The following is a 16,825-nucleotide window of genomic DNA, read 5'->3' as shown; positions in this document are numbered from 1 at the left end:
TGATTCTAGTAGTGTACCAATCCAATATTAATATCGAATATTGGTCCGATATTAGCCTGAAAACAAATATCGGATTCAAAATTGTTTTTTTTTTCAATTCATTTTTTATTTATTTTATTCAATTGTAGAATACTGTAGATATTATGTTGAAGGTTAAAAATTATGTAACCAACTGGTTAATAATAAATGGGTCAGTTTTTCTCATACCTACTGTTGCTGACTATTGTTCTCTGTTTGAGTGACATCACTGGATCAAACCTTTTCTAACATTCCACACTACAAAATAAGTAATAATTATTTTTATGAAAGAAAAGAGAAAAAAAACTAAAACAAAAAGTATGTATGATTCATGCTGATACTGGTATCGGCCGATATGCAAGGCTGAAATATCAGTATCATATCGGAAAAGTTGTATTGGGACATCCGTAGACGATTCCCTTACAATCAACAACAGGAATCTTTGAAAGCTCACCTGCACTATCTAGTAGGGATGGGTGATATAGACCAAAAAAACAAAATATGCCAATAATTTCTGGTATTTATCACGCTAACGATGAAAATTACGATGAATAAAAACAATAAATAAATTAAAAAACTTCCCAACTTAAAGTATAAACAGGTCCATTACAAACACAAATAAATGTAAATAAATAAACACTAGACACATTAAAAAAGGCTACAGTAGCGGCTGACTCAAAGAGCTTATCATGACCTGATATCAGTGTTAATGTATAATTCATTTATTTCCTCTGTTAAAATGTTATTTTCTAAAAAAAAAAAAAAAAAAAAAAAAAAGCACACGAAAAGCAAAAATAACTCCAATAGTGTTTTTACTGCTGCTGAATTGTTTATTTAAATCTGATTATGAGTTACATGAAGTTAAGGTTAATAAATATCTCTTTGATTTCTTATAATTAAACCAGATCAAGCTGATGATTTAATCATTCAGTATATTTAGGTGTAATAATCACAATAGTTACTACAATAGTCTAATGGGACCAGCTTTGTCTGTGAACACGTGAAATATGATTAAAAAATATTGTGTTTCACAACTTGCGAATGAATTAGTTCAATGCTAACATTTATTTCACATGACGTGTGACATGTTTAGCTTTTATCCTTCTATAAAAGTGTTAAATCCTAAATGTTCCTTATATGGAGTGGTTAGCGTGCATGTGTCGGTTAGTTAGCTTAGCTTAATTAGAACAGCACTCTGCTCCAGAGAATAATAAGTTGTTGACAAAATGCTTGTGGGCAATTTGGACCCGTGGAACAAGGATTTTAGGGGAATTCTTGGGTACATTGCGAGAGAATCGGCCCGTGGCCCTCACTATATTCTAAAATGGGAATTTATCGTTTCTATCGTGGGATGACATTCTTACCGGTGAGATGTTTTTTGTCGATATATTAGGGCTGGGCGATATGCCTGAAATATATAACACAATATAAGTGTTTCATATCAGTCGATATCGATAATTATTGATTCTTTTTTTTTTACCTATTTAAATTAAGGACCAGAAGAAAAAATGCCAAATTAGAATACTTTTATTTTAAATGTAATCTTTAACATTGAAAAAGTGGTCAACAATTAAACAAATGCTAAATCAAACAAAATTTGCAACACATTTTGTAAATAATCAGTGCACAACTGAGGTAGAAATAACATCTCTGATATGAAACGAACAGCAGGTACTATGTATTAAGAAAATAATATGGGAGCAATTTTGTCATTTATTTCCTCATTTATCATTAAATTATTTTCAAAAAAGAGAAAAAAGCACATTAAAAAGGAAAAATAACTCCAATAGTGTTTTTACTGTTTAATATAAACCACTGCTGCTGAATCTTGTTGTAAGTGAACACGTGAAATATAATTAAATAAAATTAATTTACACAACGTGTGACATGTTAGCTTTTATTTTTCCATACAAGTGTTAAATCTGACTATAAGTAAATCTGTGGCCATTTGTGGTTTGACGAAACTAAGCCGTGTATTTTTCACTTGGTCTCTCTAGTGCTTAGCATTAGCTCTTAGCCCAGTCTGATGTGTCGGTGGGTTAGCTTAGCTTAGCATGCTTTAGTAGAATTCCCAGCATGCATCTCTCTCTCTGTCAACATGTTTGCGGGAACTTAGGGTGGATCTGGCAGGAGACCTTAGACTAGTTTACTTTGTTGGACGTGTGGTCTTTAACCAAGCACTGCTACATCCGCGGTGAAACATGAAATCACTAATGTACACCGCTACTTTGGAGCAGTTCAAGCCGTTCATCTGCCCACATCCCCCAGAATACCTTGCGGTTCTGGGTCATGGGTTGTTTCCAGGTTTTTTCTAAATGAGTTCAGTAAAATGATCAAACATTCTATCGCACATTGTTTATAGAAAGTGTTTATCTGTACGGTTGCCATACGGACAACCCCCGGTGCTATTGGTATGGTTACCAAAGTACACGTACGTAAGGTCTTAGGGTTAGGATTAGGTTTAGGGTTAGGTTATAACCCAATATCGCAACAATTGGGTTAGAGTTAGGGTTAGGTTTAGTCGTAGTCACGCGACCTAACCTGACCAATGACTGACCTATCACGTGACCTAACCTGACCAAATAGGGGCGCTGCGTATGGATAGAATGTCGGTATACTGATGCGGCAAACATACAATAGTCACTGCCTATTTTATATTGATATCGATTACATCTCTATCACGATATATATCGTTATCGTTTTATCGTCCAGGCTTACAATATATTGTCAATGAAATACAGGAAATACAATGTTTTGACAATATATAATGTTAATATCTATGGCATTTTGTCTCTTCATGTATAAATATGTGCATACCGCCAATGTTTTGCCCAGAGCTTGTAGCAATTTTTTCATATATACTTCAGATGTTCTTGCCTACTTTACCAGCCATTGCAGAGATTTGCATCTGCCCTTCTGTAGAACTTCGGTCAGACAAAAAACACTCAAATATAGAGAACCTTCACTCATTTATCTCTTGCTCTGAAGACTATATCCACTTTTGACTCTTTTAAAAGACAGCTAATAAGAATGTTAATACACAAGTAATCTTTAAATATGTGTGTGTATATTTAAAACATTGACCTACCTGCTTATACCTGTTTTTGTTTAAATTGACTTTGGGGAGGTGGTCTTATAAGACCTCTGATGGTCTTCTCACTCTCTCCAGCAAAATTATGTTCTTTTAACCACTGTATACTTTTTGTTTCGTTATTTGTGCAAATAAAATCTAAAAACGACAACATATCGCCCATTTTTGCTGTCCAGTAACATATGAATCATTTCAGATCGACTTGTTCTAAATTAACCAACACTGTCCTTGAATCAAATCGAAAACAACAAATCGTGATTCAAATCAAATAGTTGCTTAAATGAATCGTTAAACCCCAACACCTTAAATAATTGTGCATTCATAATGAGTAACTTTTCCTCCTTACCTGAGCCCATTCCTACAACATAGATGGTTTCTCCACAGCCCTCGTCAATCCGCTCCCTCAGGTGTCGTAGTAAACAGTCGTACTGTTCTCCTGTCGGACTCACGAGCACCAGCTGACAGGACAGGAAACACATCAACTATTAGATTACAGTTACACTGAGTAATAGGTCTTTATTTTTTCCCTCAGTTAGTTTTTAAACCAACATGAATCAATCGTTTCATTATGATCACTGAGAGGTGAAGTCAATACACTGACTGCATCATCCATTCATTAATGAGTGGGAAAATGTTCTCCTCAAAGTGTCAGAAAAAGGAATAATTAAAAAAAACATAATGTTTTATCATTTATTCCTTACAAAGAAACATATGTTTCTTTGTAAAGCAGATACAACAGAAGGGGTGAAGGTTAAAAAGGGGATAAAAGAACAGTGTGATATTCAGTTTATAAAGGGATTTGGCTTTTAAAAATGTTTCGTTCTTACATTCCTAATTTTTCAGTAATTTCAGTTAATTTTTTTTAGAGTGCACCCATGGTAGTTTTTTTTCTTTTCATTTCATTAGGCATGGCATAGTTAAAAATAAAAGAACAAAACTCTAATTTGTCATGTTTTGTCGTATTTTTATACATTTTGATGATAATTACTTTTTATTGGTTATGTTACTTCGGGTAAAAATCCCGCGGCGATGGTGTTACTAATTTTAGCGATAGTGTTCTAGGGTAAGATGTTAATAAATTGGGTCAGTTAATAACCACGAAGTGAAACTCACCACTTTATTATTATTTGTTAATCTGTAAACAACTTAATGAGTTTCAGACACAATTAAACTTTTTAAAGCTCACCTAAAGCATCAAATAATATGCAAACCAAAATTCCCCTGTTTAATGTTAAGTGGTGTAAAACTAACTGATAAAAAGAGTAGGGATGTTCTGATACAACATTTTCACTTCCGATATGATGCCAATATTGCAGCCTTGAACATTGGCCAATTCCAATATTGATCCGATGCGATATCAGTACAAATCATACATACTTTTATTACTTATTTTGTAGTGTAAAATGTTAGAAAAGGCTTGATCAAGTGATGTCACTCAAACAGAGAACAATAGACAGCAATAGCAGGTATGAAAAAAACTCACCCATTTATTATTAACCAATTGGTTACATACATTATAACCTTCAACATAACATCTACAGTATTCTATAACTGAATAAATATAATATATATTGATATACTTATTTTCTGGCTGATATCAGAGCAATATCAGATATAAATATTGAATCGGGGCACCCCTAAAAAAGAGTAATAATAAACATATAAGAAAATAAATCATTTTTCACAGCATTTATACATGTACCATACACATTACCAAAAACGCTGACAAGAGTGATAAAAGCACTTTTTGTTTTAATGAAGCTGAAACGTTTATGCATTTGTTCTACCACTGTCCATATACATTATTATTCTGGAATGTGGTAAAGGATTTTGTATACAACACAACCAAAAACACGATAGTAATAATGCCAAAAGATGTTACTTATATCTTTGAAAACATAAATAAATCATTATCTTTCATCATTAGTCTCATCATATTAATGGCAAAAAAAAAAAATCTTAAATGAGTTTATTATATTGATGCTCTAAAGTTTTTGAAAAACAAAAAGGTGAAAGAACTGTGCTTTTGTATGAAGAATTGTTTCCTGTAAGTGTCATACTGTGAAGTCTTCCCTGACTTTGTTCCCTTTATGTTTTACTGATTTGCAAATTATTGCAATTTGTCAATTTGCAGCGTCAAGTTTTTAAAGGGTTAATCTCGTGTTGCAAAGAAGGTGCATGTTGTATTACTTTAGGTCGAGTTTACAGGGATCACAAAAATATTAGACAAATGTTAATGAAATGTATGGATATGCCTTTGCATTTAGTCAGCACTGCGCCCTCTGCAGACTGTGGTGTGAGGATGATGATGATGATGGTGGACAGTGTGTGATGATGATGATGTGTGCACAGCTGGAGCATCATACGTGTCACCCTATGGTTCCCTACACACTCAGCGCCATTCTTCCACATCTTTAAACACATTTATACTTAGACTAAACATGACTTATAGCACTTCTAACGGGGGCCTACCTTACTGCTCAGGTCTAAAACGTCCCCGGACTCTCCGTTCGGACCCTCGCCGTCCTCCAAGCCCTCTTCGGCGGATTGCTCCTCTTCACAGCCTCGGTCCGGTGCAAACATACAAGCGGGAACAATAGAGTCCTGCTGCAGGGAAGTCGCTGGCTCTGTTAACGACGCCATTTCTATGCACATAAAAATATACATGAGTAAATAAATCAGCTCAGCTGACTTTTATCCAATGTTTGGTTTCACATACAAAGTTTAGCTGCAGAAATAAACAACTGCTGCGAAACACACATGAGCGTCGAAATTTCTATTTTGAAAAGTAACACAGCATGCTTGATTTTTTACTTTATTTGCAACTCAAACCAAATAAAGTGTTTAAAAGTTAAAGAAGTAACTCATATTCATACCAGGAGTTACTTGCTAAGCAAAGCAAGAAGTTGCTAATCTGAGTTCTTCTTCTTCTTCTTTTTCTCCTACCTCTTCTTCTTCTTCTCAGCGTCTGGTTCAGGTCCTTAGCAGTAAACAGTGAGTCTAGCGCTACTGCCCCCTCAGGTCACAGGAGGAATTGCACAGAAATCACAACTTCAAACGCAAACCCAAGTAATCAAAAATCTATTAATTAGGTTGATTAGAATAAAACATGTCTTACAAACCAACAATTGAGATTTCAAAGCATCATTAGGATTATACTGTTATATTTGATGATATTGTCTTAGTCGTTTAGCAAAGATAAATTTTCCAAATGTGATTAAACTTCACTCCACCTAACCCTTAAAAAGTATTTTATTCAAGTGTACTACCAGCAGTGTTGGGTAAGTTACTCTAAGCTTGTAATATATGTACATTACTAGTTAATGAAAATGTAATATATTTAAACTCTTCACAGGTTATTAAATGTGTGCTAAAAACTCCCATGGTAATCCCAACTCATATCCATGTTTATAGTACAAGCCAAATAGACCTGCACCCTGTGAAATCCACGATGTGGAACAGTCTTTCTCACCGTAGAAGGTTGGATCCTGCCCCCACCTTCCTGCCCCTAAATAAAACACTCACCTGCCTGCAAAGGTTTGTCACTCCAACTCCAACCCACTGAAGGCTGCCAAGATGGTGAGTGTGATCCTGCCTTCTTTAGGTCTCATGTCTTAAATGAAAATTAAATCACATTACGGTAATTGTTCCAACCAAAGTCTGTAATTAAACACTGATGACTTTTCAGGCTGTCTAACCTGGGACAATGTGTTCAAATATACTGATTATGTTCTAGTTTATAAAATCTTACATAATAAAGCACCACCACTACTTCAAAAGTTTGTCAAAAATAATCTAGGTTAGCTCAACCAGAGCAGGTCTCAGAGGTGACTGCATTGTACCTTATTGGAAAAGTTCCTTTGGTCAAGCAGTGTTCTCATGTGGTGCCAGATCTGGAACCAGACACCAAGGACAATAGGTGAGGGAATGGTTCTTGGAAAACCACATTTGTGGACATAATGTTTGTTTTTCAAATGAGCTCAGTTTTTTGTAGGCTTTTTGTGCATTATATTTGGGGAGACTGTGGCTCAGTGGGACATCAAATAACCAAAGAGTTGCTGGTTTGAATCCCACTCTATCCAAGTCATTGTCATTGTGTCTTTGGGCAAGGCACTCTACCCACATTGAATTGAATGCATTGTGCATGAATGAACAGTATGTGGTGGTCAGAGGGGCCATAGGTGTGAAAGCGCAGCACGCTTCTGTCAGTGTGCCCCAGGTCAGCTGTGGCTACAACGTAGCTTACCACCTGCAGGTATGAATGATGGTTTCTGTAATGCGCTTAGAGTCTCCTTGAAAAAAGCACTATATAAATCAAATTATCATTATTATTATTGTTTATACCCACACTTCTACATGTGTGTCTCTGTTTTATGAGCATTGTGCAATATTAGAGCCAACATAGCACTTAATCAGGAAAGTAGGTAGTGTGCAATGTAATATACTCATATTCCAATATAATAATCTGGCAATGTACAATATAATGAGGACCTGAGCCACCAGGCAGCAAGCACCATACACCTTATAGGACTTTACACTTTAGCATTAAGGCACTTTAATTAGCACTGTAGCACTTTACAATCAACCATGAGTAATAGTCATAATTGTCTTGGTCTATCTTTTGTCTCTTCACAATGTGTCACGTAGATTGTTCACGGCTGTCTTTTTAATATGCTCCGTGTGTTTTATTCCATTACTGATGATTGTTTTATGTTAATACCAACAAGCTAATGAGACAGCGGGTGGAAATTAGCTCCCTGGCTACAATCTCGTGAATTTGACATGAAAATGTGTGTTTTTTTTAATACATATTGTCCCATTCAAAAAATAATTAAAAATAAATATCAAATCTAAATAAATCTGAAATACAGTCTTTGGCTTTCTGAACGACTGAATGTTTCCTTCAGGTAAAATAGTAACGTTTCACTCCAATTTGGGTGAATTTGTGCAGAAATACACACAGAGGGGCGAGGTTGTTCCTCGTGCATATACGTTTGAGGGATTTTTTTTTATACAGTATATACTGTAGTTTATTTTGCCTATATATGTTTGACAAGCATAAATAAGCACAACCCTTTCAATGAATTAACACAAACCATTTAGATGTCACATTATTGATTAGAATAAACCAAAGTGTTTCTACCAAAAAGTGTACGACAAAGAAGTGTCTAAATGAGATAATCTGATGGACCTTGGCTGGAAAGTCAATGATAAACCAGGTGTAATCAATAGCCTGGGGGAGTATTTTACATAGCTGGATACTTTATGGGTATATAGGCAACAACGTTGGAGTAGTTATCATGTGAAAGACACTAAATAGATAAGGATGATGGTTGTGAATGGAATTTATTGCTTTATTGATCACGGAAAGCAGTTAATCAGTAAAAAAAAAAAAAGCTATGAGCTTCCAATTTCATCAGTTTTAGCACATGGTGACTTAATGTATTCTAATGTAATGTGTGTTATTATGGCACATTAAATCACATTGTTTAAAAGTTAAACTCGTATAGTGTCTGCAGGCCTACTGTAAAAAGAACAAACCATTATGTGTGGGTGTCTCTTTATGGTTTTATGACTAACTGTATAAAGACCACATGTCAAGGAACAAATAGAGGCCATTCCTGTTAGATCACCTTTACAACCCAATCTGCCCTGGTTGATCATCAACATTTAGAATATGAACAGTATTGGACATCATATTCCTCTTAAGAACTCAGTTTAACACAAAAGGCTTAGTACAGGGTCCTATAGTTTCTGTTAAATTAAATTCAAGTCTTTTTAAGACTGAATTTAAGACCAAATTCACAGTAAACAGAATTGGGAGAAGAAGAAAAAAAACGCTACTTAAATTACATAAGGTTATAGGGTCATTTTTTTCTAGTGTCTAGTGCAGACGTGCAACTGGCTGCCCCCAAAGTAAACCCACAAAAATACACAAAACGACAGCAAAATACACGAAGTGACAGTAAAATACATTAAAAAAAAAACCCAGACTAAAATAATGAAAATCACTCCAAAAACACAACATGACTAGAGAAATAGCCAGAAATCTATAAAACAACAACAAAAATACAAAAATAAAAACCATTAAGAAAAAACTTTGTTGGACAAGCAATTTCTGTTAAACTTATATTTTTCCATGTTGTTTATACATTAAAAGAAACAAATGTTACCATTTATTTACTTACAGTATGTGTTAAAATTTAGAAAGTGTCTATTCGTACGGTTGCCATACGGTCAAACCCCGGTGCTATTGGTACGGTTACCGAAGTACAAGTACGTAGCGTCTTAGGGTTAGGATTAGGTTTAGGGATAGGTTATAACCCAATATCACAACCATTTTTAGGGTTAGGGTTAGGTTTAGTCTTAGTCACGGGACCTAAACTGGCCAAATACGGGCGCTGCGTGCCGACAGAATGTCGATATGTTGATACGGCAACCTTACGGATACCCACTGCCTAAAGTATAAGACTTTTGAAACATTGATTTAAGACATTTTAATGACAATTAAGGCCTTTTTTTTGATGAATTGAATGCCTTTTAAGACATTTTAAGGATCCGCGGGAACCTTATAGTAACAGACTTATAGACATAGATATAAATATAGAGGAGTTCTTTTGCAAAAGCATATCTGTAAATTTTCAGTAATCTGAGTCAAATCAAAGTTGAGTGTCTTATAAAACGGGATATAATCTCCTTGGTCAAAGCCACTCAACTTGGACTTAAAAATAATAAAATACTTTTTTTTCCTTTTTTTTTCTAACCCTAACCCTAAAAAAAAAAAAAAAAGAATTAAATATAAATAGAAGCAGAGGTGAAAGTAACAGATTACAAGTACTCACGTTACTGTCAGTGATTTACTGTTATGGGTAGAAATATACTCCAAAAAGTACATTTCTAAATCAGTAATTTTACTTGTAATTAATTACATTTTAAAAGAAGTAAAGTAATTAGTTACATTTCTACACCCAACGTCACTGAGTAAATTATATATTTCTGTGTTTTAAAATGATCAACAAACATTGTGAAACTACAAAAAAACTTACTTGTACGTGAGTACAATTTCAATCAAGTAACAGTATTTCTACTTGAGTAGGATATATCAGTACTATTTACACCTCTCTAGACATACATATATATATATATATATATATATATATATATATATATAATCTCTTTAACATCTCTCTCAGAAATATATTTAATGGCAACCACCAACATGTGTTATTCAACTGTCTATTTTCAGTGTATTGGCTTTTAAAAACTAAAAATATTGTGCTTTTATTTTGAAGGGGACGTGTTTAGAAAGGTACAGGCTGCACATACCCACTTCTACCAACAGGAGGCTCAAGCACACTATTTTTGTGGTCAAAATGATTTGAAAATAAATGGTCCAGTCTCCTACAGACAAACCTACTGAGCATTTCTAATCCGTCCACGTCCAAACAGATCCCATTAATAAGAGGTTTCCTCCATTAGCTATATATTTATTTATGAACAGTGAAAGAGACCTGGAAAAAAAACTGTTAACCCTCGGGGGACCTTTGGGGATCAAACGTCTACCTTCTGCTTATTCAGTTTTTTAAACTCTCTCTGTTTCATTCAGTTTAAAGACTAATTGTATGAACCTTAGCCAGGAGTTTTCTTTTAATATCATCTTCATAATTCCATGATTGCTTTTATTGCAAGATGTACAGAACAGGAGATATAAAATGTACCAATACTCTGAGTTTGGGACCAAGTTGGTCCCATTGAATCCCATTATAATCACATGTTATCCTGACATATAAGTGGTTTTCCCATGAATAGCTAATAAATATAAGCCTCTACCTTCAGACATACATAATTTGTGTTTTTCTCATTGAAAAAAAAAGGTTTTTCATGACTTAAAGGGCAAAAACTTTAGGTCTAAAGTTGTTGAAAAGGTCTGATGTGAAAAAAGTGGTCACAGCTCTAAAAGTAATAATGCCTCAAAATCAATGTTCCTATCAATTTTTGACCTAGTTAAGGCTGTAATAAACTCGTACACAATATTTGAACCTTATCATTGAAAAAAATGCATATTTAGTTTTTTTTTTGTGTGTTTTCTTATTGATAAAAAATGGTTTTTATGTCAGAAAGGGCATGAAAACTTAAAAAAATGCTCAAAGAGTGTAATTTTTTTTCAAAGATGCAACTAGGGTTAAAGTTGTAGTTCCATAATCAGGACTAATGTTGGTTATTCCATGATTGTTTCTAGAAAATCCAGAACATGACGCTTAAGGAGGGGCAGGAGTTGAAAGTCCGCATCAAACCTGACGATAACTGCATCTCGTAAGACCTCCTTCTGTTGCTCATCACATTAGAGAACATTCTTCTCATCATAACTACTGTACACACTTTGGTTTCAGCTTCTCCATCAACATCGGCCATGACCCTGACAACATTGCCATGCATTTTAACCCCCGCTTTGACTACGGAGGAGACTCCAACATCATTGTCTGGAACTCTTTGTCAGGAGGATGCTGGGGGGACGAGCAAAGGGACGCAGTGTTCCCGTTCGCTTGTGGGGAGGAGTGCAAGGTTTGTGCTTAGATCGTGGCTAATAACGTACATGTTGTGTCATTACGGTTCTTGCCAGGGGGGCAAAAGAAAAAATAAAATTAAATATATAGACCATCTCAAGATTTGCCCCAAATACTATAATGTGTGTAACATATACAATAATGCAAAAATGATTAGTGACATAATTGATCATTTCAATTACAAAAATTTGCATCGCAACAGAAGAAGAACCAACCTAAAACCTCAAAAGTTTGGGACCATTTCACTGAAAACTTATACTACTATTTTGAAAAGAACAAATGAATTCATGTATAATTTGTACATTCACTGTCTTTTATGGCACTTTAAATATTCATCTTATGTACATTATATTAAGAATTGTTTTTTTTCAATGCATTTGGGAAAACTGTAATAGAAAATGTTTGACCAGTGGTGGGGGCGGGGGCAATGCTTAGAGTGGAAACACTAACCCTAATGGGTTATTTTGGTTCTGATTATATCTTGTTAAAACCATGACAAAAACTCACAAACAGATAAATAAATGTTTTAGTCATGCCCAACGACTCGCAAAAAAACTCATTGTGGTTTACAAACTAGTCAAGTACAAAATGGGACATTTCTAAGAAAAAATACTGGTCATTTTGTGTAAATCTTGTTTTGTACATGTAGTATTTGTTTGATTGGTACGTTTCTTATTTGTAAAACAAAATGCATTTGTTTGTTTTGTATTAGCAAACCAGTTTGTTTGTGAACGTGATGTGAGTAAATCATATTTTGTGTGTTTCTGGGTTTTGTCACCATATGATTGTGGTTCACACACCTTTGTTAAATATAATCACTTTGGTTAAAAATGAACCCAAGTAAGCAGTGACTCTCAGAGGTCAACGTACAATCGTCAATGGGTTTATGGGCTCATAAAGATTGCATTGAGAAGCAGACAGACTATTAAATGTAGGACATCAAAGACATGAGCAACTGGAGGCCTTCGGTCAGATTTTGTGTGGCCCCCAAAAACACACAATATTACAGAAAAATAAACAAAATGACAACAAAAATAGACAAAATTACACCATAAACACACAAGATGACTAAAAACCAAACAAAAATAACAGAAATACAGTATATACTTAACGACATCAAAAATACAAAGAAATGACAAATCACACACAAAACAATGTCAAAAACATACAATATACACTCAAAAAAAATGTCACTAATTTAAGCAGTAACAGTCATCAATTCCTGCATTCCTTCCTTCCTGCTTTTTCTGCAGCAACATTGTTGTTTTAAGTCTGAATTAATAATTCCTCATGCTGACGTAAGATGCTCTGGACGTTGTCTCCGTATTTGTGATTGGTCAGATGCTGCAAACTCAAACCATTTTTATGTGAGAGTGCACGTAGCCAGGTTGGAATCATCAGGCTTAAGTGAACATGTTGATATCCAGCTTCGTTGTACAGCTGCTCGGTGACAGCAAATGTTTGGTTAAGTGAAGCTAATGGAGAGATATACCAGATATACTTATCTAGCTTTGTAGTACAGGCCAAAAATAACCATAAAACATAAATTACTTGAAAGGTAAAACAACAACAATGATAGAAAAAAAAAAACTACTAATTACACACTAAATGAGGACAAAAATAAACAATTTCACTAAAAAAACACAGATAACATTAACAAAAATATACATATTGAGAAAATATATACAATGGAAACTAAAACAAACTAATCCTCTGTTGTTTCTTGTATTAATGCACATTTTGTAGAGTGTACCGTATACCGTTGGCCATATCTGGTATATGTATCTCAATGTCTTTGTTATAAAGGTACATATTTTTGTGTGTGAACATAATTTATTTTATTTTGTGTCTCTAGTTTTACATCAACTTCAACTATGAGCAGTTTTACATCAAACTCCCCGATGGCAGCATGCTCAACTTCCCCAACCGCTTGGGAGACGTCAAGTACCAGTACTTTGATGTCAGAGGTGACGCAAGGATCATCGGACTCAAGATCAAGTAGAGGATGACCTCCCTCAAACACCCCAGAACCCGATTATCATCAATCCCCCAGCTTATTGCTCAAACATCCCCCTCACACTTTACTGTTACTGACATAAAAACCAGATTGAATGACCAACATGTCTGGTGTTGTGGTGAAAATCAATGGCCTAAATATGGAGCCCTTACCTTCACGTCTGCTTGAAATACCATTAGTGACTGGGGTTGTTGATAAAAGTTTGAATAAAGTGTCACCTCTGATTTTTGTGTGTTTTTTGGTAATTGTAAAAAGATACGCTGTCTACAGCTCGTCTGTTTTCATATTAAAGAGTAAGGTTTTTTGCTAAAGTGCGTTTAGACTTGAAATTAAAAAAAATCTTGATTATGGGCGTGGCTGTTGGTGCACTCAAGACACGCCCAGTCTATACTATAAAATCACCAAAGAACAATCTATGCTATATGCTAACTAGCTACTGAACACTCACTATAGTTCTCTATTCACAATTCTCTCAATCCAACCTACTCGCCACAGATTTAAAAGTCCACAGGTGATGGTTTTTTATTGGAGTGGGCGGAGCCAACAGTGATGGTTGAGTATATAAGAAGCTACCAAAACGTCACAAACCAACAAAATATGATTGTAATAGACGGGTTTTAACCGATAGAGGACAGTCACTCATATTTTTACAACAAAATATGCCAAATCTAAATACTTGGAATAAATTGTCAAGAGTTAGACAATAATCAATCAATAACACTACTTCATTATACCACAAACATTATGTGTGTTTTGTTTTGGTTCTTTTGCTTTCTCCTGACCTGCCACTAGGAGGGAAAATAAATGCTATGCTAACTAGCTACTCATTACTCAATACACTGTACCTCTCTATTCACTCTTCTCTCAACCCAACTTACTCACCACAGATCATAGAGTCCACAGGTGCTAGTTTATATATATATATATATATATATATATATATATATATATATATATATATAAAGGGTGGGGCTAACAGTGCTTGTTTGCGACGCAAGATGGTCCCAAAACATCACATGATCTTGTTCTCAGCCAATAGGAAAAATCAATAATATTAGCCGGGTTTTAACCCTTAGAGGGCAGTCACGCTGACATTTTACAACTAAATATGCCAAATTGAAATACTTTGACTAAAATGTTCCAGGACCAGGATTAATTAACAGCACTACTTCATACCCAAATACATTTGTATTCAGCAGAAAAAAGGGGTTTTGGGGTTTAGTTACTCTTTAAAGAAAGGGTTCAAATATTCAATTTAAATGACAATATGTTTCAGTTTAAACTTGAAATATTACAGAATAAAACGGAAAAAAAAGATAATTTTTGCACAAAACCAGTAATGTCGCTAGAAAGGGAAATATCCTCTTTTTTTCTGTCTATTAGCTGCATTTTCATCTAAAAGTGACTTTAAGTACACAATGTACATTCCACCAAATGATGCGTTTGTGGGTCATTATTTTGAAAATTGTTTTTTTTTTAAAATTCCCTTTTCAAAATAAAGTCCATTCATGCCTGTCAGAAAGAAATGAAATGTTTGATAAACATCTTTAACCTCATATCCAGTTTCCACTGAATCATTTCCGCCACCTTTGCCAATGCTTAACATGTGATGTTTCAAAGGTTATGTTAATTCTTAATGTGATAAAAGAAAACTAAAAGCTACCACATGAGCAGAGACATCAGAAAAAATAGAAGGTGAACTGTCAGAGGAGAGACAATGCACCAACAGAGGTGAGATGAACCAACACCTCAAGAGACAATTTTCAAGAGGGCTCGAAAAATCTATGCCCCGAGGTTGAGGAATGTAGCGTGATGCAACCACATTCCTTAGAGGGAGATGAAAAATCCCTTTAGAAAGACACAGAGCAAATTTTAAGTTATTCCCACAAACATCCGTGGTTGCAAACAGTTACCCAATACTACTCATATATGAAGCTAAATATCAGAAGTTCATGTCTCTCAAGCATCAGGCTGCATATGTTATTATTTTTATGCCACATTGAAAAGTTTACAACATTATTCACAAAGGATGTGATTTTAAGTGCTATGACAGTTACACATACAGTGCAACAAACATTTTAGTCTCTCAGAACTCACCTCAACACTAAACAAGGGACAATATTTCATTGTTTCAAAACTCAAGACAACCTAAAGACTTTTATGTCCTACTCAACCTAAAGATATCTGAATACATATCAGATTAGAAAAAATGTAATCAAAATAAATTCTGAAATGTGGACTTGTGTTTATTTTTGAGCAATTCAAAGTAAAAAAAAACAACAAAAAACCCAGTAAACAATCCTTTGAAGATGAGGTTTTGTGGCTCACTTGTAATACATCAAAGAGCCACAAGGGGACTGCAGCTCAATTTTTTAAGAACAATTACAAGATTACAATTTCATTTATCAGACGCTGTTAAGGGACCCACAGTGATGGCCCAGGTTGGATTCGAACCATTGACCCTCCAATTACAAGTTTGCTTTCTTAACCATTACGCATGTTAAATCAATGTTTTTATGTTATGATATAATTTTTCTTTGAAGAAGATGAATAAAACAAGCACATGAAACATTTCTTTTATTAACTTGTACACTTACATTTTATTATCCACACAACAGCATTTAACCAAACTTATTACCATCTGGGTTGAATTGAACAATTTCAAAGTATTCTAAGGGTTTAAACCACGAGTTGTGAGACTTAGGAGATAATGTAGTTTAATGTATTTTAATCAATCCCTGAAGGGGATTGATTTAAGATGGACTCACTAATGTACTTAGATTAGTTTTTCTTTCCCAAAAGTATTCTTGTTCCATACATAAAAGTGTAAAAGTCATGTGTCAACTTCATCTACCATTTTCTTGAGTCATTATTTATCTGCCAGTTGCTGCTACAGTTTCTATCACACAGGAAGTTGCACCCATTGCCATAAGGCAAGACTCCAGTTCAGTCCTATTTCTGACCTGGATGAAACAATGACACTACTCAACAATATCATCACAGAAATCAAAGATTGGCATTTATCAAACAATCAGTGTTGAGAAAAAATAATCAACAATACTTAGCATTATTGGAAATCATTTTCATAAAAAAAAAAAAAAAACTCCCAATGTGTTGTTTTCACGTGTTCGTCCA

The 16,825-nt window shown here is 34.5% G+C and overlaps 2 protein-coding genes across 4 annotated transcripts in view; one reads left to right on the top strand and one right to left on the bottom strand.

Moving 5' to 3' along the window:
• Positions 1-6,096, bottom strand: part of gtpbp1l (GTP binding protein 1, like) — a 31,135-nt gene extending 25,039 nt beyond the window's left edge. For 2 of the 3 annotated variants that reach the window (XM_028452898.1, XM_028452917.1), the window contains exons 1-3: positions 5,986-6,096; positions 5,582-5,754; positions 3,456-3,567 (exon numbers count right to left, since the gene is read on the bottom strand). In XM_028452898.1, the coding sequence (XP_028308699.1) occupies positions 3,456-3,567; positions 5,582-5,752 (283 nt within the window). In that variant the 5' untranslated portion in view covers positions 5,753-5,754; positions 5,986-6,096. The remainder of the gene's footprint in view (positions 1-3,455; positions 3,568-5,581; positions 5,755-5,985) is intronic. The other variant, XM_028452907.1, reaches the window with a different exon arrangement.
• A 508-nt stretch (positions 6,097-6,604) lies between these two features.
• Positions 6,605-13,914, top strand: lgals2b (lectin, galactoside-binding, soluble, 2b). Its single transcript, XM_028449586.1, has 4 exons — positions 6,605-6,688; positions 11,349-11,422; positions 11,500-11,671; positions 13,529-13,914. The coding sequence occupies exons 1-4, from the start codon at positions 6,686-6,688 to the stop codon at positions 13,673-13,675; spliced, it is 396 nt and encodes a 131-aa protein (XP_028305387.1). The 5' UTR covers positions 6,605-6,685; the 3' UTR covers positions 13,676-13,914.
• Positions 13,915-16,825: the final 2,911 nt, after the last annotated feature.

This window comes from Gouania willdenowi, chromosome 1 (assembly GCF_900634775.1).
Source record: "Gouania willdenowi chromosome 1, fGouWil2.1, whole genome shotgun sequence".
In the NCBI taxonomy this organism is placed as follows: Eukaryota; Metazoa; Chordata; class Actinopteri; order Blenniiformes; family Gobiesocidae; genus Gouania; species Gouania willdenowi.
The sequence above is the reverse complement of the archived record's forward strand: the minus strand, read 5'-3'. Positions and strand labels throughout refer to the sequence as shown.

Coding starts and splice junctions, on each gene's coding strand:
- lgals2b (XM_028449586.1), top strand. Junction 11,423..11,499: donor CCTGACGATAACTGCATCTC/GTAAGACCTCCT, acceptor CTTTGGTTTCAG/CTTCTCCATCAACATCGGCC. Junction 11,672..13,528: donor CTTGTGGGGAGGAGTGCAAG/GTTTGTGCTTAG, acceptor TTGTGTCTCTAG/TTTTACATCAACTTCAACTA.